This window comes from Pelodiscus sinensis, chromosome 1, assembly GCF_049634645.1.
Source record: "Pelodiscus sinensis isolate JC-2024 chromosome 1, ASM4963464v1, whole genome shotgun sequence".
NCBI lineage: Eukaryota > Metazoa > Chordata > Testudines > Trionychidae > Pelodiscus > Pelodiscus sinensis.
In genome coordinates, this window is record NC_134711.1 from 163,918,618 (window position 1) to 163,942,905 (window position 24,288).

Below are 24,288 nucleotides of genomic sequence, written 5' to 3' on the forward strand. Positions count from 1 at the left end.
AGTGTGAGGTTTTTGGAGCAGGTGTTAGCTATAGAAAGCTACTTAGTATTAACCGTACCTGTCTCACCCCTAGAAACTTTGTAGACACCTTTTCTTTTCCTGATTATTGTTCTTTCACAAAAGGCCTGATTTAAAGTATCTGTCAAATCAAGTCTCTGGTTTCCCTCTTCTTCCCCCATTAATTGGGCATCTATTGTGTTTGGGTGGGAAGAAAGGAGGCTCTTGGCTAATATAGCAATACCGCTGGGAAAATAACATTAATATGGATAAAAGGATTTCCTAGGGGTATAAATACCTGCACACGACCTCCCTGTTCTCTGGAGCCCTTGTTTATGTATATATGCAAGTGAAGAGAACTGGAATAGAGTCTGAGCTGCTGTTAATCAATAAGGATACATTTTGTTAGAAAATAGAGGAAGGGACGGTGCTCCTTTGTCTTTTCTCCGTTTGTGGGAATGAGTTGCCAGGCATTTACTTCAGCTGACGCCTTCATCCCCTTGAATTCTGATTCTTCTCCTGCTCTGCCTTTGATAATGCATCATAGCGCTGCAGAATGCTTGCCCGTCTCCAACCATTCTACCAATGTCGTGTCTACAGGTACTTTTTTACTAAAACAATTACACTCTCATTAATTTTCTTTTAAAATGCTTTTTCCTCTATTCTGTAAATGTTGCCAAATTTAACACTGTGTTAGGGAAACCCAGGAGGAGCTATTTCATATCAACTTTGCTCTGGTTGGGACTACCTTTAAAGCAAGAAAGTTTTCACAAGGCTATATACAAATGAATACATCAAGAGTGACCAACATGTCTGCATTTTAGCCAAGTTTGTAGCTATCTCTATATTTTGTTGGGTGAGGTATTTTACCAGCACGCTGACTTACTGGCTACAGATACTATTAAACTTTTGTAACGCCAAATAGACCTAAGTGATACACATCTCCGAAAATAAAACAAATTATATTTTGCTTAAGAAATTGTAGTTTATAAATATCTTAAATATATGGTTTCAAACGAGTGAATAGTTAAAATGGAGCAGATGCTGATGCATTACTTGGTGGAAATACCCATTAAGCGGAGAACTGATATTTTATTACACATAATAAATACTGAGTAAAGACCCTAGAATTTGGGTGAGATGCTCAAAAGCACCAAAGTAACTTAAGGGTACAGGACCCATTCTTCTGTGTTTTGGAATATGGTACCTTTATCTGACCAGGAACTTTACTATGATTATTATTACACTGTATATAATACATGAGTATGTTCTGGGGTAGATTTTACTTTTAAAAGTATCTTAGCAATGTGAGACTTCACTCCAGTGTCTGCTATTAAAATATTGCCAGGAAGTTGGAAATGCCAGTCTTTTATGTCTGAGAAACATGGAATGTGTGGATTAGCAAGCAGCAGCTTGGCAAAATGTAACAATAAACAAGTGATTCAAATTAAGTCTTTAACTTGGACTTTGTCTAAGAACAAAAGTTGTACAGGTTCAACATATATAATCTGGGACTCTCTGATCTGGCAGGACCACAGACTGTTGATGGACCAAGGAGCCCCAGTGCATGGCCGATGGCTTCAGGGGAGCCGCAGTCAGGGAATCCTCATCCTGCAGGGATTCCCGGTCACGCTGACTGCAGTTGGGCCAGCAGTAGCTGGGGGTCCCCAAAGCTGGAGATCCCTGGCTGCGCTGGCAGCATCAGGGTCTGAGGCAGCTGTGGATTCCCGGGACCAGGACTCCCTGCCTGGGCTGGCAGCAGGCTGGGAGGCTGGTGTCAGGAAACCTTTGCTCGTCCGGCAAAATCCCTTGTTCAGGACCAGTCAGGTTCCAAGAATGCCAGACCAGGGAGGTCCAACCTGTATACTGGTGTAGTTAGAGCAGTGCTGTCCCTAATGTGGATGCAGTTATGTTGGTGTGAATGTGCTTTACTAGTATGGCTTATTCACATATAGAAAGGAGAATAAGCAATCCTTATCTAAGGTCCCTGTATACCAGTATACGTGTGTCAACACTAGCTGCTGTACTGTTATAACTATATTGGTGGTAAAAATGACACTGTCTCCTCCCCTAACTAGCATTGTTATACTAGTGCACATCATGTGTTTACATTTTAAAAGTAAAGTTCTAAATCTCTGAACTTTGATGACCATGACAGCAACAATGTAGTCCACCATTAAAATATCATAGATCATCGAGTTGACATTTTTTCTATACCAGATAATTTCTTCTGTGTATACAATTCAGAAGAATCAATGCATCCAGCATAGTTCTATTGTCTTAATGACAATTCATATGCAATCCATGCTTTAAAGAAACCACCTCTTTGTATCTATTTTTTATTTTTAGTCCCAGAGCAAAAGGGAAAACAGTACAAATTTCTCCAGACTGTTCTAATAACATGCTTTAACTTTGATATAGAAGAATTAGCCATGAATAGTCAACAAGTCATGCCGTTCTCATGTCTTCCTTGTCTCCATCTCTCTGCTGAGACAGCCAATGTAGGAGACTTTTTGTGACTAGGTTTTCTGTGATGTAGACGCATGTCCAATAAGAAATGAACAAGTATCACAAACTCAGTTAACTCATCCCGCTGAATTGCCATCCCGGTACTAACGTAACCAATATTGAAATTACACTTAGGGCTACCCAGCTTGAGTTGTCATAAGTTCCTGAAGAAGCCTTGTTATGGAATTCAGTGTTATTGGGGCCATTTGGAAGCTAGCCGAATTTCTGAAAGGGTCAAAAGCACAGCTTCTCTATTGTTTGAGGGAGGTGACTAAATCCATTATTTGTCATTAGACTCATAAACCTCTTTCATGTATCAGCTACTAGAGGGAGATAATATATGGTCTCATTTTGTGTAATTTAGCACATCTCCACATGTCTTTAATATACATCCTTAAAAAACAAACTTCCTGCTTTGCATGCATGAAGAAATGCATGCTTTTTTGGAATGCTGGCACTAAACACTATAGAGCAGAGTTCTAAATCTTCAATCTCTTCTTTAGAGTCAGCCAAAAGTTATTCATATTTTTCTTCAGAGTTGACCACAAAACCCCAACGTTTGGGGATACAGAAAACTTTACAGAATGTTTTGTCAGTGTGAAATGTTACCTTTTAAGGCCAGTCATTTTATTATTGAAGGTTATGCTGTTTCTTAACTCTTTACATGGCTTTCTGAGATGCCTAGTACATAATAGTGTAGTCAAGCAAACAGTGGACTCAATTTTCTTGTTTTTGTCTTCACACTTTGGCCAGCCATCCTGCTACCTGCCAACCCTCTGTGCAAATTGTGGAGACAAAATGCTTGTGGGTTTACTGCAGCTACTGTCGCAAAATGATGACTTAGGACTGAATTTTCAAAGGTTTGGTGTCTCTACTTGTGAATGTAGATCTGGAGACACCTTAAAGGTCCCTTGTTTTCAGAGGGTGGATGCTAAGCATATCCGAAAATGAGACTCTTTTAAGGTACCTCCAGCTCAGTGCCCCAAATCACTACATGCACAATTGTGGGCTTTATCCTAAATAGAAAATTGTCCTCTCGGTTATAGAATCATAGAACACTACAACTGGAAGGGATCTCGAGAGGTCATCGAGTCCAGTCCCCTGCCCTCATGTTATATAAGCTTCTGTTAGAATTTCCATGGGGGGGGGGAGGGATGGACTTTTCTAGAACTTACAAAATTATTAAAGTAAAAATAGATGGAGCCATACTGGGGGCTTTAACTCCGTATGCATGTAAAGAGAACTTCTCAGGGTGCCCAAATGATTAGACTTCAGATATTAAATTAGGAACTTGTCAAGAAAAATAATTGATCTTGGTTAAAAGATAGTTAGCCAGTTTTCCTATAGATATAACTTTGAGAATTAAAAAGCAGTGTTGAATAGTTAGCATGCAGACAGAAAGAAAGTACAAAAATATACACTACCTCTGGACTGAAAGGATGTATCTTGAATCCTCATAAATTTTCTTACCAGTCCCGTCTGTTTTGTCTTTGGTCCATACTCCTAAATGTTCCCACGTGCACTTCTCCATGGCGACTTTGGGAAACACATCTACAGGTCTTCATTATTCAGTACCTTCCTGTCATTATGGAAACCAACCGTCTACCTATGGGGTGATGGCAGGTAAGCTATATTCACTCTAACAGGATAGTTATTCGCATGATTATTTGGGGGGGATTTTCCTTTAGAGGGGCTGAGGAAGTGGAAGTTAATGAAAGGAAAGATGGCTTCTTGCATTGGGGCTCTCAAGAACTGGGTTCAGTTTCATGATCTCCCACAGCTTCTGTCTGGGATCCAGAGCAAATCACTCTCTCTGCCTTACTTCCCTGGATGTGACACTTCGATAAAGTTTCCTTTCTCTAACTCACTGTCTGCCTAGTAAACTTAGATTGGAAGTTCTTTGGGGGCAGGGATTGTCTTCTGCAATTTAGGTATGTAATAGTGTAGTCGATTAACCGATAAGTAAAAGCTTATTATAGGTTAATGCTATAGACTACTAGCATTTTCACCTGTTCCCCCACCAGTAAATATTTTAGCAGACTGGGCAGCAGCCTGGCTCAGTCCCGGCTTGCGCCGGGTCCGGGACCTATCTCTGCAGCAGCTCTGCATTTAAAGTGTATTAGGAGTCAAGCGGGCAGTCAGCCCAGTTAAGTTCTGACTTGCAATAGGTCTGGGAGCTCAGACCTCCCTCATCCCCCAGACAGGGGCTGCTGCCACCCCGCGCTGCTGCCTCTGTATCGGAGGCAGCAGTGTGGGGTGACAGGCAGCCAGTCTGTGAGGGGAGCTGGTTTTTAAACTGGCTTCCCTCGTGGACCAGCTCCCACCTGGCACCCTGTGCTGCTGCCTTTGCTACAAAGGCAGCAGCACAGAGTGGCAGGGGGCTCCTCAGGAGTGGGGCTGGAGCACACTGGCTGACAGACTCACCTCTAGGGACCATAGAATAGTCGAGTAACCAATAAGAATTCATGAGGTTAATCGACTATTCAATTAGCCAATATTTAACATCCCTACTGTGTATAGTGCCCAATGCAAAGGGGAGCTAAATTCAGCACAGGGGGAGCTGCTTCAGAATCATTCACCCATGATGAATGCAATTAAAGAAACAAATATAGTGCCATAAAACTTGAGATAAAAGAGGAAACATTCAGTTAATTATAACTCAGGTTTTGGCTTATGGACATTCTATTTCCCAATCTAGAATCCCGACTCATTTCTCTGAAGCTGATTTGAAGCAGGTGGGGAAGAAAAAATGAAAAGTATTTTCTAGAGAGTATTTTTTCAAGTTGTTTTTCCCTCCACTCTCTCATGATATTAAGGAAAGAGTCTGAGATCACACCCTAACACTGATAGCTGTGGGCCATCAGGGTTGTCCCTTATGCTCATAATTTTTTAAAAATCACATCATTGGGTGATAGTGGGGCTACTGTATATGTGGCATCATTATGCCTTTGTTATCAAAGAGGAGTGTCCGGTTCCTGATTTAATAAATATGAGAAGCATTAGACTTGCAGAGTCTGATGCAAGCTTTAAGATCAATGAAGGGATGGCTAGCTTTGAAAAAAGAGCTTATGTTCAGTAACAGCAACTTGTTTTCGATGAGAGTAAACACGTCAGAAATGTTACAGATGTTAGTCTGTAATGGAATAAACTTAAACAACAAATAGTCTTGCAGCACCTTAGAGACTAAAAAAATATAGATGGTATCATGAGCTTTTGTGGGCACAACCCACTTCTTCAGATGAATGGAGTTAAGAGTTCCAGGGGACAAATAAATAGCAGAGAAGAGAGGGGACGGGGAAGGAAAGAGAAGGAAAAAAAACATATTGTCAGAGTGTTCGTGGTAAATGAGGCTAATAGAGTGGGTTCTAAGTACTCTAAGGGTGTGTCTAGACTACAGGGTTTTTTCGAAAAATCTTCCCCTGCAACTAGACTGCTGCCGCGTTCTTTCAAAATCGAGAGAATGTGGCAGTTTTTTTGACCACGGAAAACCTCGTTTTACGAGGAAGAACACCTTTTTTCAAAAGTGCTCTTTCGAAAAAAGGAGTTATGTAATGCAAACTGTGCTTTTTCGAAAGACAGAATCCAGACTGCCTGGGTACTCTCTTTCGAAAAAGCAGCTTGCTTTTTTGAAAGTACTGGTTGTAGTCTAGAAGCTTTTTTTGAAAGTACCTTTTGAAAAAGCCTAATTCGAAAGAGGTTTGCAGTCTAGACGTAGCCGAAGTTTCTTTTCACAGAAATACTACAGCTGACGTGCAGGGATGTCAGTCCTTCAGAGTGAAAAGAAATGTACGTGAAGGGCAGAGAGAAATCATTTAATTCAATGCACACTTTTCCAGATCTCATTCACCAATATGGAGTGTTTTCACACAGAGGCTCAATAGACATTATGGTATAACTTGTAAAAGATTTTTAGCTCCCAATGTAGCAATCCTCTAGATACCACTGGAAGAGGGAAGAGAATTTGTTCAACAGAAAGGTGTTAAAGTCTAATATCAACCAGCAAAATAATACAGTGATGCCAGGATAAGAGTCTTCCCTGGAAATAATTATGGCTCAAAACAAATCCAAAATCAAATACAGGAAACCCCTGTGTTACAACGGCCCGAGTTGTGGCCCCCCCGTACTTATGACCATTTTTGTAAGTGCAGAAGGGGCTGAAAACCCCCGACTTATGTCGTCATCCTGTATTTACAATGGCGTACAGCGCCTATCATAAATGCGGATTCGAGTTACGACACCCTGGACTTGCGATGCTTCTCCAGGAACTGATCACATTGCAAGTCAGAGGCCGCCTGTATACCATTTTACTTCATTAAGAAGGAGGGAAACGTAAAAATAAATCAGCATAGGTAAAACTTTCCTCATGATGGATTTTCTGGAACAGCACATCAGACTCTTTCTTCACATGGAACAAATGCTCCTGGTTTTCTTTCTTTTCTTGTGTCCTTGGTACAGAAATTCTTGTTCAGATCTCTATAGGAAGTCTACAATAGAAGAATCATTAGACAAGGAGGAATGGATATTTCCATTCAGAAATATCAACCTATTTCTATATCAAAAGTATTCCATGTGCTGCAAGCTTTTCTTTTTTTCCCCACTTTCTTTTAGGCATCAAGCCTGCAACTCCAGAAATGCTATCAGCAAGTCTCTCTCAGAGTCGCATTTTACAGACCTGCAGCATGTCCCATCCCAATGTGGTGAATGGTGTTAGCACTCTGCAAGGCAAGTCCCTCCCCTTTTTTAGTCATACTGCATGTAACAATATACCAATAGGGTTAGAACCTTCATAATGCTCCCAACAACCAGGAACAAGACCAGAAGAACAAACAAGTTCAAAGAGAAAGGAAGGATGGTCTTGTGGTTTAGAGGCCAGGCCTCCAAAAATGTAGGTTCAATTCCAGACTTGATTAGAGAATGTGATTGGGCACACAAATTACTCTCTTGATTCCCCCATCTCTAAAATAGAATAAATATTATTCTTTTCTCCTGTGGTTCATCTGACTTGTCACTTCAGAGAGAAAAGGTGGGTGAGGTAATATCTTGTATCGGCTCAATTTTTGTTGCCCAATAAAAGATATGACCTTATGCACCTGGTCTCTCTAATATTCTGGGATCAACATGGCTACAACAACAAACCAAACAACAGTGGAAGATGTCACATTTTGCCTTTTCAGGACAGGGACTCTCTCTGTTTGTTCTGTACCTACCGGAGTCGGTACCTCATCTTGGTTAAATGGCATGGTGTAGTCCAATAGAGAACCACATGTTGCATGAAGTAGTTCATCCCTGTGCAATTACTTTCAACTCTAAAATTATAATGTACAGATAATATCACTCATTGGGCTTTACCCTGCATCTTTACTCTAGGAAATTTCTCATTGAAATAGGTTGCATAGAGCACTGCATCTTCCTATCACATCTAGTTTATAATGTAATATTGTTAGTACCAGAAAACAAATACTGACATAGGTCCATTGACTTCAATGAAGCAATGAACTAGTTGATACTTTGGTACAATATAAGGCCATGTCTTCACTCTGGGGAAGATTGAGACTGCCACGATTGATCTTTTGGAGTTCGATTTAGCAGATCTCGTAAAGACCCACTAAATTGAACTCAGAAGATACCTCTGTTGGCAGTCAGTACTCCTTCTCTTGCGAGGAGTAAGGGAAGCCAACAGGAGCATTTCTCCCATTGGACTCCTGCTGTGGGGAGCAGCAGGGAAATTGAACCAAGGTACATCAATTCCAGCTATGTAATTAGCATAGCTGGAGTAGCGTATCTTGATTCAACCTTCACCTTTAGTGTAGACCTGGCTTAAGTCTATCTAAGGTATGTATATGGCCCTCAGCACGTTCACTCCCATATTATAGATTAGGAACTGAGGCAGAGAATGACAATGCAAGGAATTGGACTCTGGTCTCCTAAAGTCCATGCTGATGCCCAAACCACTGAACTATCCTTCCTGGATATAGTACATAATATTTCATTGCTTAACAGTTGATAGATGGCCCAAAGGTTTACTGTGCAATGCTGGAGAATTATTGTATCAAGTTCTTTTATTTGGCTTCATGCAGGTGGCCTGACCCCTTGCCTTTATAAATTCCCTGAACATGCTTTGAGTGCCAGTTCCTGTGCTCTGGGGCATGGCTTCACACCTATGCACCAGTCCATCCTTGGAGATGATCCTGTAACCGCTGACTTCAAGCAGGAATTCCGCAGAAAAACCAAGTCTGTTGAAGAGCCCATAGACATGGATTCCCCTGAAATCAGGGAACTTGAAAAGTTTGCCAATGAGTTCAAACTAAGGAGAATTAAGCTAGGTATGTATTTTGTACTAGCCAACTATAGCCTGAAAATCCAAATGAAGGCTCAATTATTTCTGTATATTTTATATTCTTTATATGCTTTATAATTCAAAACCTTCCTCACATTTACCTAGAAGACTTGTTTGGAATTAATGACCTCAGACATTTTATAACTTAGAACAGTAAATGATTTTAAAACTTTCTACCACTTCTGTCTTCCTCAGAGGGCAAATTATTGTTGATTATCTGTATTCCAGGGCAAAGAGTGATCAGTCACATAAATCATACTGTGAAGTTGCATTTAATTCAGCCTTTCAGGATTGTGATGAAAATTTTGCCATATAAGTCTCAAAATCTAAATTTTACTATGATAGTGAAACAGCTAAGGATACTTTGCCTGTCAATAATTATTCACCATGGCAGTTGTACAAGTTGGAAGGCTGATGTAATGTATAATTTACATTAAAAATGACACATTTTGAAGTGATTTCAGTGGAGCTGGACAGGAAATTATTTTTCCCCATGACAGAAATGGATGAAAATTAAATATTCATTTTCATCAAGTTTTTGGTTATTTTCAGGGCTGTTCACCACTCTGGCACTCCGAGTGCAGAAGGTGGGGTCCACAAGGGACCTTAAAAATACTTTGTGTCTCTAGGCTCCGCTTACAAAAACTTCCCAGAGTCACAGATTCTCTGCCACCATCAAGTGAATTAAATCCTGGAAACCAGGAAGAAACACTTGAATTTCTTCCCCAGGGGTACTCCAAGCTCTTTTGCCACAACAGAGCTTGAAAAAAGACACAAAAGAACACAGGAAACAAATTGTGTCTCTGATAGCTGACCTCTCAGGCTAGGCAGGCACACACACAGTTCTCTTGTTACCTTCCACAACACAAGAATCAAATCATGATCTTAAAAAAGGTAATTTTATTAACAAAACAAAAAGGTATGCTTGATAAAGCATACTTGATTGCTAATGTTACAGAGCAACTAAGAAAAGAACAGATAAAAACACAAAGAAACACAGTCTCTTGGGCTGCAGCGAAGGGGGGAGGAAAGGCACATGGAATTCACATGAAGACGTTTAACCAAGCTTAAAACAAAGAAAATTACCCGATCACAACTAAACATACATTCTCCTCTTTACTCATGATCCGTACTGATCTGTACTTCAAGGACCAGTCCAATCCCATGTCCAATATGTCTTGTAGGCATGGTATTTCTGTTGATTACTTCATCTTGCTCGCTCTAGCCCTTAGAACTCACACACACAGAGAAACAGCAAGGTATATGTTTACAATTTAAATTTCAGCACAGTATCCCATCATTCTTCTGGCTTCTTGCCAACACCCTTACCTACTTGAGTTTACCCCTTGAGTCACTGAGTGCTGGCCAGCACGCCTCCTATCCATCACAGTTGTCAAAGCCAGAAAAAATTCATTTTAAAATTATACAGCCCATTTTTAAAGAAAGAAAATAGCTGTTTTAGAAACAAATTTCCATTTAGTCATAAAGCCATTTTAATTTTAGATGGACAATTTTCAATTAGCTCTGGTCTTCAAACCTTCCTTTTAATATTGTATCCCCCATTTTTTACCCTATAAATTTCTAATGTATGCAGATAGGATGGCTCCCTCTCCTTACTATGCCTGCTTAATCAAATTCTAGGAGAATGATCTCCACAGCTTTGATCTCTTGGTATGTGGAGACAAGGCCTAACTTCCTGTGGGGAGTCCTGTGTTATTACACTGACAGAAAAAACTCCTTCTATCTGTCTGCAATGCCTCTACACTATGATGTTATACCAGCATAGGCTCTGTAGTATAGTGTCAGCCGACGGTCAGGGCAGTGTGTGTGGGTATGTCTCCTAAGTCTTTAACTGCTAAGACACGAAGTCTCGTCGTAGCGGGCAGCCCAGAAGGCTGAAAGGAGCCCCGAGTGTTTAACGTCCGTGACTTTACTGCTAGGACCAAGGTCCCGTCGCAGAGGGTAGCCAAACAGGCTAACAGACGCCCCAGTGTGTAGGAAGAGCTTATTACACCTTAGATTTTAACTGCTAGAACACAAAGTTCCTTCGCAGCGGGCAGCCTAGGAAAGGCTGGAAAGGTGCCCCAACGGATCTTGTCACCTGGGAGTGACACAGATCCAAACGCCCAAGCTCTCCCTATGTCTGTCCCTTTATGACTGGCTGAAGTTCTTTTAAATTGTGCTTGGTTCTATTACAGCAACTGAAGGAGTCAGGTTAAAACTTAAACAGTTACAGGTTTATTAAAGGAACTTATAAATCATATGGTTACAATGGCTATTGCTCTATTTCTTAAATGCTAACAAATATAGATCTTAAAATGGTTACAGGAAAAAGGTAAAGATAGAAAATAGAAAATAATGGTACCAAGTGACAGCTTAATCTTTAAAGAGCTCTAATACTAAGTATATATACTTAAACAAAGGACCACATCCAGGTACAATTTTTACCCCCTTCTGTGCCTCTCGACTCCAGCGTGTCAGGCCAGGGCCGGTCTCTCAATTCCTCGGAAAGACGAATACGAGGTGGGCATCCCCTCTGGAACCTCGGGAGGTCAAACACCAAACCTGACCAGCAGATAGATGGTAGATTGACACACAAAGCAAATGTGCTGCTGGACTCATCTTTATACCCCTGGGGGCCCGTATTCTCTTTCTTATCTTCAGAGGCCAAATTTTACTGGTCCATTTTGTGGTGCCAGTTCTTACAAGCAGGTTACAAGTTAATTTACACTTGTAAGAGAGGAAGATAACTAAATTAGGACTGCCGGATGTTCTTGTTGGGCGGGAGATTCCTTCCCCCATGGACGGGTATGTGTTTGTATCAATATGGGTTTCAGTCAAGGGCACGATGTACAGCCTCTTGGTCAACAATTAGTTTGACCACCCTCCTATCTCTGCTTACAGTTGGTCACGGTCACTGAGCCAGCATATCTAAACCTCCTGCTCCAAGGTTTTCAAAGAATATGCTGTTTTCCAGCTCTTATGTGCCCTGCATGGTTTTAAGCAGACAAAGATGGATGTTAAAATGGGGCTTTATGTCTGGCTACATATAGACATAGCCTTGACTACAAGAGTTTCTAAATAGATCTGGTTTAATCAGTACCACTTTTTCATATACAAAGGCCTTAGTTAAATCGGTGTAACTGTGGATAGATGAGGCCTTTGAAAAAAACATGGGAGAACACAGCTGAAAACTGAGGGAGAGGCCTCTTTCTATTTCTTGGGAGAACTGAGGTCTCCCTTCTGTCTTTTCATGGGCTGGTGAAATTATTATACCTCACCCAGAATAATTGGATTTCAAAATCTGAGAGGAAATGGTGGCTCTCTCTCAGTAGGTGGAGTATTGCCGGCACTTGACAGACTAATTGTTCAGTCTGAGACACGCCTATCAGCATCTGCCTGATTCCTCATATCTGACCTTCTCTTAATTCCTTCTCCTCCTATAGAAGGCAGAGAAGAAAAGGGAAGAACCTCCTGCTTTTCCAGGGAAACAGGGATGGCCTGCCAGCTGCTTCCCCTTCCTTAGCCGAAACCAAGAAGGCACAGAACGGTCCTACCAGTTCCTTCTTTCTTCTCTTCCTGGAACTCTATACTGGATATGAGGGGGAATTTTAGTGCCCTATTTTACACATACACATGCACTTGTATTTGGTTCTTTGGGAACTTTGACTTCTCTCAAATACATCTGTTACCTTGTTACCATTTTCTTCCCCATGCCACAACCCATCACACAAAATAATGCAACTTCACTAAATTATCTCAGTGTACAATGTGCAACCAACAAAAATGAGCAACTTTCTCCTCCAATTTTAGATTTACTTTAGGCCATCCATGCTGTATTATTCCTATCATCCTTAGAGATTTCTCTCCATGACAGAGTTGTGGCATGGTAGTGGGAAAGTAGGAGGAAGTTTGATCCTGTCTGTACTGCACTGAAAAAAATAAATGTGTGTGTCAAACACTGCAAATACAGTCTCTTCACGGGTACTAAATTCACTGTCAATTATGAATTGCCATTTTTACATTCTCCCTTATAACAATATATTGCATCATTACAGAATATGGCATGACTCTATAAAAGCATGTAATTTATATATGACTGTAACAGTCATCTGTATTATCACTACAGCTACAGGGACATTTACATTTACATTTACATCTATTTAAAGAAATGAGGGCCAGAACAAGTCATGCTGTCTGAAATAGTGTATACAGCCTGTGAGGTTTTGTTGTATGGCATGACTATTTAACAGTCAGTCATACAAAGGGCAAAATTGCCTATGCACTAGAGTACTTCAGTGGCTAGATCCTGAATTTCTGCACAGTCAAAACTCATGTTGACTTACACAGATGTGACAGAATAGAGACTGCGGGATTGGGTTGAATGCCATTAATAAAGATGGGATGTATGAAAAGCCTAACCTGAAGTGGACAGTGCCCTGCTAGTGCAAAATGTTCAAGTTAATACAGACATAGGGTTTGACATGGTGAGGTCCTTAGCACCCTCCACACCTACTAGCATAAATAGGAAGAGAAAACACTCAGGACCTTGAGGATTATACCCAGTAAGGGGGTGTCTGCAGCAGGGGTTAGGCTGAACTAACTACAGGCAGTCCCCGAGTTACACGGATCCGACTTATGCTGCTCCCCGTCTCCCTGGTCTGCTGGGGGAGCCAGCAGACAATGGAGACGGGGAGCAAAGCGGCGGAGGACCCGGGGCCGGACCCGCGGCGCTTCCAGCTGATCTGGAAGCGCCGCGGGTCCAGCCCCAGGTCCTCCACCGCTTTGCTCAGCGTCTTCCTGGTCTGCTGGGGTGGGGACGCAGCTAGTGCCCCCCCCCCCCCAGCAGACCAGGGAGACGTGGAGCAAAGCCCGGAGCCTGTGGTAGAGCAGGTGGGGTGCTGCCGATTGGTCCCGCAGCACCAATCCTTGGCGCTATTGGACCAACCCGGCAGCACCCCAGCTGATCTGCCCCAGGAGTCCTGATTCAGCCGCTGCTGATCAGTTTCAGCAGTGGCTGAATCAGGACGCCTGGGGCAGAGCAGCTGGGGTGCTGCTGGGTTGGTCCAGTAGCGCCGAGGAGTGGCCGCGCTACTGGACCAACCCGGCAGCACCCGAGCTGCTCAGCCCCAGGCGTCCCCAAATCAGCCGCTGCTGAAACTGAGCAGCGGCTGACTACAGGAAGCCCGAGGCAGAGTTGCTCTGCCCCGGCCTTCCTGGAATCAGCTGCTGATCAGTTTCAGCAGCAGCTGACTTGGGGACGCCTGGGTTTCTTAAGTTTAATCTGTATGTAAGTCAGAACTGGTGTCCAGATTCAGCCACTGTTGAAACTGATCAGTTTCAGCAGCGGCTGAATCTGGATGCCAGTTCCGACTTACATACAGATTCAACTTAAGAACAAACCTACAGTCCCTATCTTGTACGTAACCCGGGGACTGCCTGTACAACGCTCACTGAATGACATTTTATGCAAGCCCTGAATGATATTTTATGCAAGCAATGTAGCTGGGTGGATCTAATTTTTGAGGTGAGGACCAAGCCTTTGAGACAATAGCCTAACTCTGGAAATGAGATTGAAAATTGTTTTATTTTGTTTTTTACATTCTTCTTTGAGTAATGGGAGTGCCTAACGACTCTCATAACAGATCAGGGCTCTATTGTGCGAGGCACTATACAGATACATAATGAAAAGACAGACGTTCCCCCACAGAGCTTATAATTCAAATATATGAGGAAAATGAGAAGGTGGACACAAGAAACTGAGGGTAAAGGAGCCTAAACAGGATAATGATTACTGTGAGAATGGCAGTCACAGCTGTTACAATGATTTGAGTAAAAATAAGAGTATACTTTTAGATTATTTTAGGTCTTAACTCTAAATTGTTCTACTTTTCTGGGTTTAAATCAGACTCCTAGCCTTAAGATAAACTTGTAACTCTATGTGCAGAATTACTGAATGGTCATTAGCAGTTGCTTTCTGCCTGCATTATCATACTGGTCAAATGGCATATGTATCATGATAGATATGAGGCTGGATGCTCCTCTCACCAGTTTTACACCTGTGACCTCCACTGAAGTCAAGAGAGTTACACCAGAGTAACACTGATGTCAGATACAAAACAGTCAAAGAAAATACTAAAGCATGTCAGCAAAAAGTGTGTTTTGGGGCCAGTGTCTGAGGCAGAATGTGTCTGCATATAAATAAACCAGGTTAGGATACTCAAGATTTTTTTTCTCTTCATTGCTTTTTGACAGGCTATACACAAACAAATGTTGGAGAAGCCCTTGCTGCTGTGCACGGTTCTGAGTTCAGTCAAACAACAATTTGCCGATTTGAAAATTTACAGCTGAGCTTCAAAAATGCCTGCAAACTGAAATTGATATTATCCAAATGGCTGGAAGAAGCAGAACAAATAGGAGGTAAATATTTATAATGCCTCTGGAATTTAATCTGACTGCTACAAGAATCTCTTTAATATAAAGGGTGACAAGCAATATATAAGTGCCACTAATCCAGTTTTTTGTTTAGTTAGGTGGGGAAGTTGATTGTAAATATTGTATGATAAGTACTTGCATTCACTGCATTAGGAGTGATGCCTATGGAGGGAAGCAAACCTGCCAAAAACATGTGGCAGGCACAAAGAGATGTGACTGTCTTATATGTCTCTCATTTCGCTCAAGACCATTGACACAAATTAGCTCAGATCTTGAGAGGTAGGGCAGCTCCTTTTTGATACACTGCCATTGAATCCTAGTCCAAAAGACAACATAGATGGCTGTGAAAGGATTACTGATATAAAGGAGATTTTCCAATGTGGAGTGCTGATGTTGACATACTCTTATGACAACTTGCTCCCTACTATTAGTGGCAATGGAAAAAGAGATGTGACGAGCCAACACAACACCTCCTGTAACAGTGGTAGGGAGGGTGATATCATGGGGATTTTGACATCTGCTCTTTGCCATTGGAGGGTCTCCTTTACTATGCCCTGCATACCTCCAGTTGCTGGATGAGCCTCTGGGACTCTATGGCAGAGGCATGAGTTATGACATGATTTACAATAGGTAAGCTGCTGTAAATTATATTGGAAGATCTGCCCGGCACATGATGAGGAGAGAGAAAAGCACCTGGCAGTGTGCGGTCCTTGCCTTAATCAACAATCTAAGCTACCATGTAGCTGAAGTTCTGCAAAGCAACAAATGTTATACTGGGGGTTAGAAGCAGGGTTTGGTCCTGCTTTTGGCAGAGGATTGGACTCAATGACCTCCTGAGGTCTTTTCCAACTTTGTGTGTCTATTAAAGCAGATCCAAAGCTTCTCTTACTGCATTACTCTCCTAAAAAACAAACCATTTGAACATATGACTCTCTCATAAAATAGCAGACCCCTTCCTGATGAGGATTCTACTCAGTTTTGACAGAATTTCTCATCCAGGCCCCAAGATGTCTGGTCCCTTCTAATCTCAACACCAAGCTTCTCCTTTCAAAGGCATGTAATATGTTCTGAAATGCCACTGAGAGAGGACCTAGTACAACTATATTGGATTAAATCAGATGATGTATATTCTATCATTGTCAAAATGACTTTACTGATCATTAAGAGACGAGAAATGATGTGTAAGTTAAAAGATACTTCCATTGTGATAGTAATTTTTACCAATGCTATTTAATCCCTACATTTTTATCTATTCGGTGAAACTCCAGCTTTTCCTGCTCCAAACCATAAACGTGCCACAGATGATTGCCATAAGAATGATTTTCAAAAGATACTGAGCAGCAAGCACCTGCTGTTTTCACTGATTTTTGGTTGGAATCATGGGATGATCAGCATGACTTAAAATCGGACCTCAGCTCTTTGCATAGATATTCTAACTTCTAGCCAGATGTCTTTTACAACTAGATGTCTAGCAATTCCTACTATGTCTGAAACATTTGATAAGTACTTATAGAATTATAGAAATGAAAGAGACCTGGAGAGGTCATCGAGTCCAGTCCCCTATCTTGAGGCAGAACAAGGTAAACCTAGACCATTTCTGACTGTTGTTTGTTCTTAAAAAGCCTCCAGTGATGGGTTCTTAACAACCTCACTTAGAAGCATATTCTAGAATTTAACTAATTTCATACTTAGTTAATATCTATCCTAAATCTTGCAGCAGGGTAAGCCCGTTACTTCTTCCAGTAAAGGGAGGACAAAACAGCTGCCCACCATACTTTTTATAACAACTTTTAACATTTCTGAAGACTGTTATCCAGTCCCTTCTCCTACCCTGTATTATTTTCTCAAGACTAAACATGCCCAGTCCTTTTCCTCATAGGTCAGGATTTTTTAAACCTTTTCTCATTTTTGTTGCTTTCCTCTGGACTCTCTCCAATTTGTCCACATTTCCTAAAATGTGGTGCCCAGAAATAGACACAGTACTCCATCTGAGGGCTTGTTAGTGCCAAATAGAGTGAGACAATGACCTCCCATGTCTTATAAAGAGCACTCTTACTAATATGTCACAGATTGAAGTTTGCCTTTTTTTTCAACTCAATTATATTGTTGACTCACATTCAATTTGGGATCCACTATAATCCCCAGATCTTTTTCTGCAGTACTGCTTAGATGGCTACTCCTCATTTTGTAGTTCCACATTTGTACTGTAATCCTTTGTACTCATCTTTATTGAATTTCATCTTCTTTTCAGACCAATTCACTAATTTGTCAAGATTGTTTGGCACTCGAACCATGAAAATATGGAAAAGTACCAGACCCAAGACTGACACTGTGGAACCCCTTTATATAATGTGCACCCCGTTTGATAGCAAGCCATGGGTAACTCACTCTTTGAGTATGGTTTTGCAACTAATTGTGCATCCACCTTCCTGTCAGGGTGATTAAGCACTGGAATATATTGCCTTAGGGAAGTCGTGGAATCTCCATCATGGGAGATTTTTAAGAGCAGGTTAAACACTTGTCAAGGATGGTCTTGGTCCTGCCATGGTGCAGGAGACTTAACTTGATGACTCTAGAGATTCCTTCCAATTCTATGATTTTTTAAAAATAATTTAACTTATGTACTAATAGATTCATTCTTCCTGTTTATTCTCTATACTGCCTCCATTTGTGAATAGGCATATCGTATATTGTGCATATTCCTCCATTAATTTCTTGTTGTGTTTGTTACCCTAGTATAATTTTCCATGTCCTACACAGCACCTAGATTGTTTATGCTTAATTGTGAGCATTTGGCATCTACCCCCTCTAACTCTAGTTTAAAGCCCTCACTATGTTGATGAATGAGTACACAAAGATGCTCTGGCCCTAGTTGGTCAGGTGGACTCCTATCTCTTCCCAGCAATCCTCCTTCCTGGAACTGCATGCCATAATTGAGAAATTCAATGATTTAATCTCAGATGCACCCAAAATCAGCCCGTGTGTGAGCTCAACCTGCATTCATGAGCCAACAATGGCTGCTTGGAACATGTTCATAATGGGTCCATGTTCTTTTGCCCTGTGGTTGATATCCAGGCCAACAGACTAGGTGTTCCGCCAGTGCATTTTGAAAATGAACTTCATCTCTTGGAACAAATCATGTCCAATATTTCCCAACATGAGCACTAAACCCACTGGCATAAAACTGCAAAAAAAAAAAAAAATCAAAACAACAATCTGATAAACCATGCTTGTGATTAAGCCCTGGAAAACATTGCTTGGGGTTGGACCAGAAACTATTTTATGTACAGACTGATTCTGACACACTCAAAAAATGAATTTGCCATGAACCAGCATAGGTTCTCTCAGCTTTATTCACAGCGTAAATCTTTTCCTATGCCTGAAGAGTGCAGTTACAGTATGCAACCACCAGATGTCCTAGAGAGAAATGTTTCAAAGTAAACCATTCAGCAACCATGTCTGGCATGCACTCCTGGTATTCAAACGCAAGCTGGTAACAATAGCTTCTAGAAATTATTGTATTTGTTTTTTAACGGTATTGAAGGTAATACCTCCTTTTTTAATATAGCTTTATACAACGAAAAAGTTGGAGTGAATGAACGGAAAAGAAAGCGCAGAACCACCATAAGGTAATAAAATACTTCATAAAATTATGCATTAGAAGTCCTTTTTTTCAGATCACTGTTAGGTTTGAAATCTATGTAATACGACTTACAGGCACTATCTAGGACTGGTTGAAAAGTAAAATTTGGATAAACAGGGACACATTTTGTGTGACATTTTTCACAGAAAATGTCATTCCATTTATCAACCAACTAAGGAGTTGCACCAAAAGCTTCAAAATTTTATTTTTTTCAACCTTTTCCTTGTAAAAAACATACCCATTAATGACCTCTGGTAGTCCCAACCTTTATGATGTCAAAGTCAGTAAAAAGCTTCTGTACCCCTCTTAGCCCCAACACAGCCTCTCAACTTCCTTTGTGGAAAGTTCAATGATTTAGGATAAATTGCCCTACTTTTGCTATAACTTGTGGTAGTTAGCTCTCATGAAATGGGGGAAGGGTTTACTGCCAAGATCATCTGTCCCTGCCCTCGGCCAGGGATCTGGGTCCTGCGGAGCTTCTGCAGTGGGGCTTTCACAGGCTGTAAGGAAAGAAGGAAGGGGCAGCGTTGCCAACTCCACATAGAAAGAAGTTGTCAGAGAAATCCTGAGAAATCACATGTTGCTATTTAAGCATTCAAAAGACGTAACAAATGTCACTAAACAAAACATCCACAGAATTCAACAGAGAATTTACACACACACAATGATAGATTTGCATTGAACATAATACTGAAATAACACATTATTGAATTTCTATATACACTAATCACAGAAAACGATTTGACTAAGTCACATTTCAATTGGTATTTGTCATAGAGTTTTGAAGTGTATTCCAGGAGTCCTTGGGATGAGAGACTGTGAAAAGAGGAAAGGGTTTGACTAGAGCTCCTCCTTGCAGAAAAGCTTTCTCTGAGTTTTTGCACTTACTGGAGGTTCTTCAAGAGGTGTTGTCCCTATCTGGATTCTAAATGTGGGTGCGCATGTGTGCCTTGCACCGAAGCTGGAACTGTACATAGTTGTATCCATTGACCAGCATGTGGGTCATGCCTCAACCGTGTGGCATGTCCAGGACTTTAAAAAGCTATATGGATCAGTGCTGTTCCCTCCTACCACTAAGCAATGGGACTTGGACTGGAGGGAACAGTGGGTGGGTGTTGGAATCCAGATGAGGACTAAAGATTTTGAAGAACTTCTTGTTACAGTAAATAACTGTCTCTTCTTCAAATCAAGGTCTCTATGTGGAATCCAAGTATGGGAGATTTGACAGCAGTATTCCGTGCAGAATTGGGAATGAGGGTTCACCATAAGTTACAATCTGAAGGACAGCTCAGCTGACTGCTGCATCTGCCCTGCGGCAGGGGTGTGGGCATAGCAGACAGTAAAGTATTGACAGAAGACCCAGTGGTCTCTCAACAAATGTACTGACATTGGCCTTCTCTGAGGATGTTCTATGTGATGATGGCTCAAGCATGCAAGGAGTGGGCTATGACCCCTGCTGGATGTGAGGAGGAGTGAGAGAGAGCAAAGCAGTCCATGATACAGAAAGATCCAGGGCAGAGACATTGTGAAAAGAGGGTACGGTTCTAGCTGTGTTCTGTAATGGTGAGGAAGAGGCAAGGCAAAGTGCAGAAGGTGCAGGGGTGGTGCAGATAAAAGGCAAGTGCTTGGTGAACTTTGAGAGAGTGCAATGTGTGTTTCCTCGAGGAAGCATGTGGTTAGGTTAGAATGTGGGGACAGTCTCTTGAAGCCGACTTCCTTTGATTTTGTGCCTTTCATGGCCGAGATCTGTGGGGGTTAGCCGCCTCCTGCTGTGAAAGTAGAGTGGACACAGGCCCTCTTAACACAGTTCATTTACAAAAGTATTTACAGATATAAATAAGCAAACCAGATGGGATGTAGATACATCAATAAAAATATGTATTTCAATTATCGAATAAAGCCTTTTCCGAAAGATCCCTTATCCCTCTTAAAATAAGGGGATAAGGGATCTTTTGGAAAAGGCTTTATTTTCCGAAAGATCCGCGTCTAGACTGGCGCTTTTTTCCGGCAAAGCTCCGTGCCAAAAAAAAAGCGGCAGCCATTTTTATGCTAATGAAGCGGGGGAGATTTAAATCCCCGCTTCATTGGCAATTGCGATACGTCTAATTTGCATCCCTTTTACAAAAAAGGGATGCAATCTAGATGTAGCCGATGAGAATTGTGGTGACCCACCTCCCCCACCTAGATCATTCCAAACTATTACCATGTGGAATACACCCAGAAATTGCTACAGTGAACAGATCTGTCCTAATACCTGTAATGTAATGTATACAGTCCCAGTGTCATTGCCATGAGTAGTCAACTTTACAGCCTGGGGTGGGGGGAGTGGGCTGCACAAAATTTTGTTAAAACCAGCATGATTCTAGATTTCTAGCTTAGGGGGAGAGAGACCATCTGGCATAATCATCAGAAATGAGTGGTATTCAGTGTTCGCCATCAAAGACTCTTTTTCTAAATATTGAAGAGACCATCGTTTTGGAGATAGCATCTCATAATTGGATTATGTGACATGCTGCTGCTTCGCTCTCACATTCCTAATACATCAATGTAATGTTGGCATCAATGAAACACTTACACACTAGATGGGTTTTGTACACATGCACACACGGTACAAGGAAAGTGTGGGGCATTCTGTGGATACAGCAAGAAAATCTTCTCTGATCCCGAAGAGATCTTGTGACCCCAGTTTGGAAATCTCTTTAAAAATGTGCTGAAAGAGAACAGTACCTTATCTGCACTTCACTCTCATTGAAGACAATGAGAATTGTTAAGTAGGTTTACTGTGGACAAAATGGAAGCTGGAGATGGAAAATGGTATGTAAGTTAGCCTACTCAAGTACAGGAGCTTTGTATAACTAGGGCAAACCATCCATAATGTGGATGTGGGATATATTTTATTTTCAACTGTTTGACCAACTGAAAACTTTATTTCCATATACTGATTGTCAGCCGTGCACCAGTAGAACACTCACCATTCAGCTGACTAGTATCAGTTATCAACATGCATTACTAATGAAATTACACTAAGATCATTCTAACGTTATGTGCAGAGTTGTTCACGAATTCTAGAATTTCTGCTGAAGTGGCTTGAACATCATAGAAATAAATATGCTTCATATTTAGACTAAAGCTTACAGTGACCCCTTATGGCCAAAAAATGGTACAGCTACTGCTAAATTAGATGAGAGAAAAAGAAGCATTTCATCCTAATTGCTTTTGTACCTTTCTGGCACACTCATTCTTTTGGGGTAATAAACAGCTTAAAAAAAATGAGACACAAATTTCACCTATATTCAGCCTTTCTGCCTGAATAGGGGAATAAAATAGCATTTTTAACTTTTATGTGCCTATACCAGCTCAACCAATGCTTGTCTTCGGGTTCTACGGCTTTGCAAATAGGTTAAAACTGATTTTTTGAAAGAATGTGATTGATGGAATAAGTTGCCATGTGCTATATAAAATGTACATGAACATTAATGGGTTACCAATGCCTACAATTATTATAAAGTCCTAAAGATTTACAGTGTAGACTGAGGGGAAAAGATAAATCAGATTTTTGCAGCCTGTGGCACCATAGATCTCTAAAGCCTTTTAAACTCAGCTGTTTACTGTAAGGGAGGGAAAACAAAGTAGTTTCTTGCCTTTTTTGTGCAACATTATTAATGTTCATATAATCAACGTTTATCTTAAAATAGCAACCATGATGCAAGAATGTTGAAAAAAATCACTAAAAGGGGCATTTTATTCCTTCTTCTAGCATTGCCGCTAAAGAAGCTCTAGAGAGAAACTTTGGGGAACAAAGTAAGCCTTCTTCTCAAGAGATTATGAGGCTGGCTGAGGGGCTCAACCTTGAGAAGGAAGTTGTGAGAGTTTGGTTTTGCAACCGAAGACAGAGGGAAAAAAGAGTGAAGACAAGTTTACACCAGAACACCTTTAGTTCTGTCATGAAGGAGCATCACGAGTGCCGGTAAAATTTCCTGTCTTAGCTGAGGATTTCTGGGCCTTTAAGATTTTTTTTTTTATAAAGTATTTTGTCAATCTGAAAAGCAGTGCGCCAGAAACATTTGTTTCCTTTACAGATTAGCCAATTTTAACTGTAATGCATCTTGGATGGACTCAATTTTAACATAGTTACTATATGTGTTTATGCAGGGGAGACTGTTTAGCTGTAAGCTAGTCAATTTGCATTAGCGGATTATTAATGTGTTACAAATTGCACAAATCCTACATTTCATACACCATGTCTTTCTTGCATTCACAATATACCCACTATTTAATATGGACTTTACCAAAAAGATCTGGAATGGAATGCTATGTGTTAAATTAAGTAGAGGTTACTTACTAGTACTACAGCTTAAGAAAGAATGTTGATACATAGCCACGCTTGTGTGATGCACCCCTCAGCAAGGAGCTTCACAAACCTTCTAGAAAAGCTACAGCCCCTCACAAGTGTCCCTTTGCAGGACCAAATATTTAGAGCTAAGGGATGAGGCAGTGAAATCAGCTGCTGGTCCTCCTGCTAAACTTCAGCTTGACTGAACTTTGAGGAAGGTGACCAGGTAATTGAGACTGCTATCTGTCTTAAAAAAAAACCTGCTTAGTGGCAGTCTTTCTTCTTTAGCAATCTTTACATCCATGGTGTCTAACATGCTAGCCATTAGCCACATGTGATTATTTGGCCGGTTGAGTGTAGCTGGTTTCCTATAGCAGTAGCCACTGCTTCAGAACTGGTTGGACACCATGGCATAACACCTTCCCCCATGGGAGTCTATCTGGTCATACAACCACACGATTTTCAGAGGGGTAGCCATGTTAGTTTATGATTGAAAAAACAACAAATACAGGCAGTCCCCGAGTTACGCGGATCCGACTTTTGTCAGATCCGTACTTACGAACGGGGCTTTTCTCGCCCCCGAGGATGCGGGCGGCGGGACCGCCCAGATGCGCCGCAGTCCTGCCGCCTGCGTCCTCCAGGGCGAGAAAAGCTGCTCCGCGTCTCCCTGGTCTGCTGGGAGGGGGGCACCAGCAGACCAGGGAGACGCGCAGCAAAGCCGCGGAGGACCTGGGCGGCGGGACCGCGGCGCGTCTGGGCGGTCCCGCCGCCCGCGTCCTCCGCGTCCTCGCTCCTCGTCTCCCTGGTCTGCTGGGGGGGGGGGAGGGGCCCAGCAGACCAGGGAGACCTGCAGCAAAGCCGTGGAGGACCTGGGCGGCGGCACCACAGTGCATCTCGGTCCCGCCGCCTGCATCTCCATGGTCTGCTGGGGGGGGGGGGGGGGAGCGCAGCTAGTGCACTCCCCCTCTCCCCCCCAGCAGACCAGGCTTTTCTCACGGATGCCTGTGGTAGAGCAGCTGAGGCGCTGCCGGTTGG

General features: G+C 41.8%; 1 protein-coding gene across 2 annotated transcripts; it reads left to right on the forward strand.

Moving 5' to 3' along the window:
* Positions 1–455: 455 nt before the first annotated feature.
* On the forward strand, positions 456–22,972 carry POU1F1 (POU class 1 homeobox 1). 2 transcript variants are annotated; one of them, XM_075909550.1, is made up of 6 exons: positions 456–597; positions 3,979–4,128; positions 8,583–8,828; positions 15,098–15,262; positions 18,846–18,906; positions 22,678–22,972. In XM_075909550.1, the coding sequence occupies exons 1-6, from the start codon at positions 456–458 to the stop codon at positions 22,889–22,891; spliced, it is 978 nt and encodes a 325-aa protein (XP_075765665.1). In that variant the 3' UTR covers positions 22,892–22,972. The 2 variants fall into 2 exon arrangements, with proteins under 2 accessions (XP_075765665.1, XP_075765676.1); XM_075909561.1 differs by having other exon boundaries at positions 4,057–4,128.
* The last annotated feature ends 1,316 nt before the right edge of the window (positions 22,973–24,288 follow it).

What these genes read in the sequence shown, in the direction of transcription:
- POU1F1 (XM_075909550.1), top strand. Translation starts at nt 456, where the DNA reads ATGAGTTGCCAGGCATTTACTTCAGCTGACGCCTTCATCCCCTTGAAT. An exon ending in ACTAAGGAGAATTAAGCTAG is followed by an intron (nt 8,829 to 15,097) that starts GTATGTATTTTG and finishes GCTTTTTGACAG; the next exon opens with GCTATACACAAACAAATGTT. An exon ending in AAGCGCAGAACCACCATAAG is followed by an intron (nt 18,907 to 22,677) that starts GTAATAAAATAC and finishes TCCTTCTTCTAG; the next exon opens with CATTGCCGCTAAAGAAGCTC.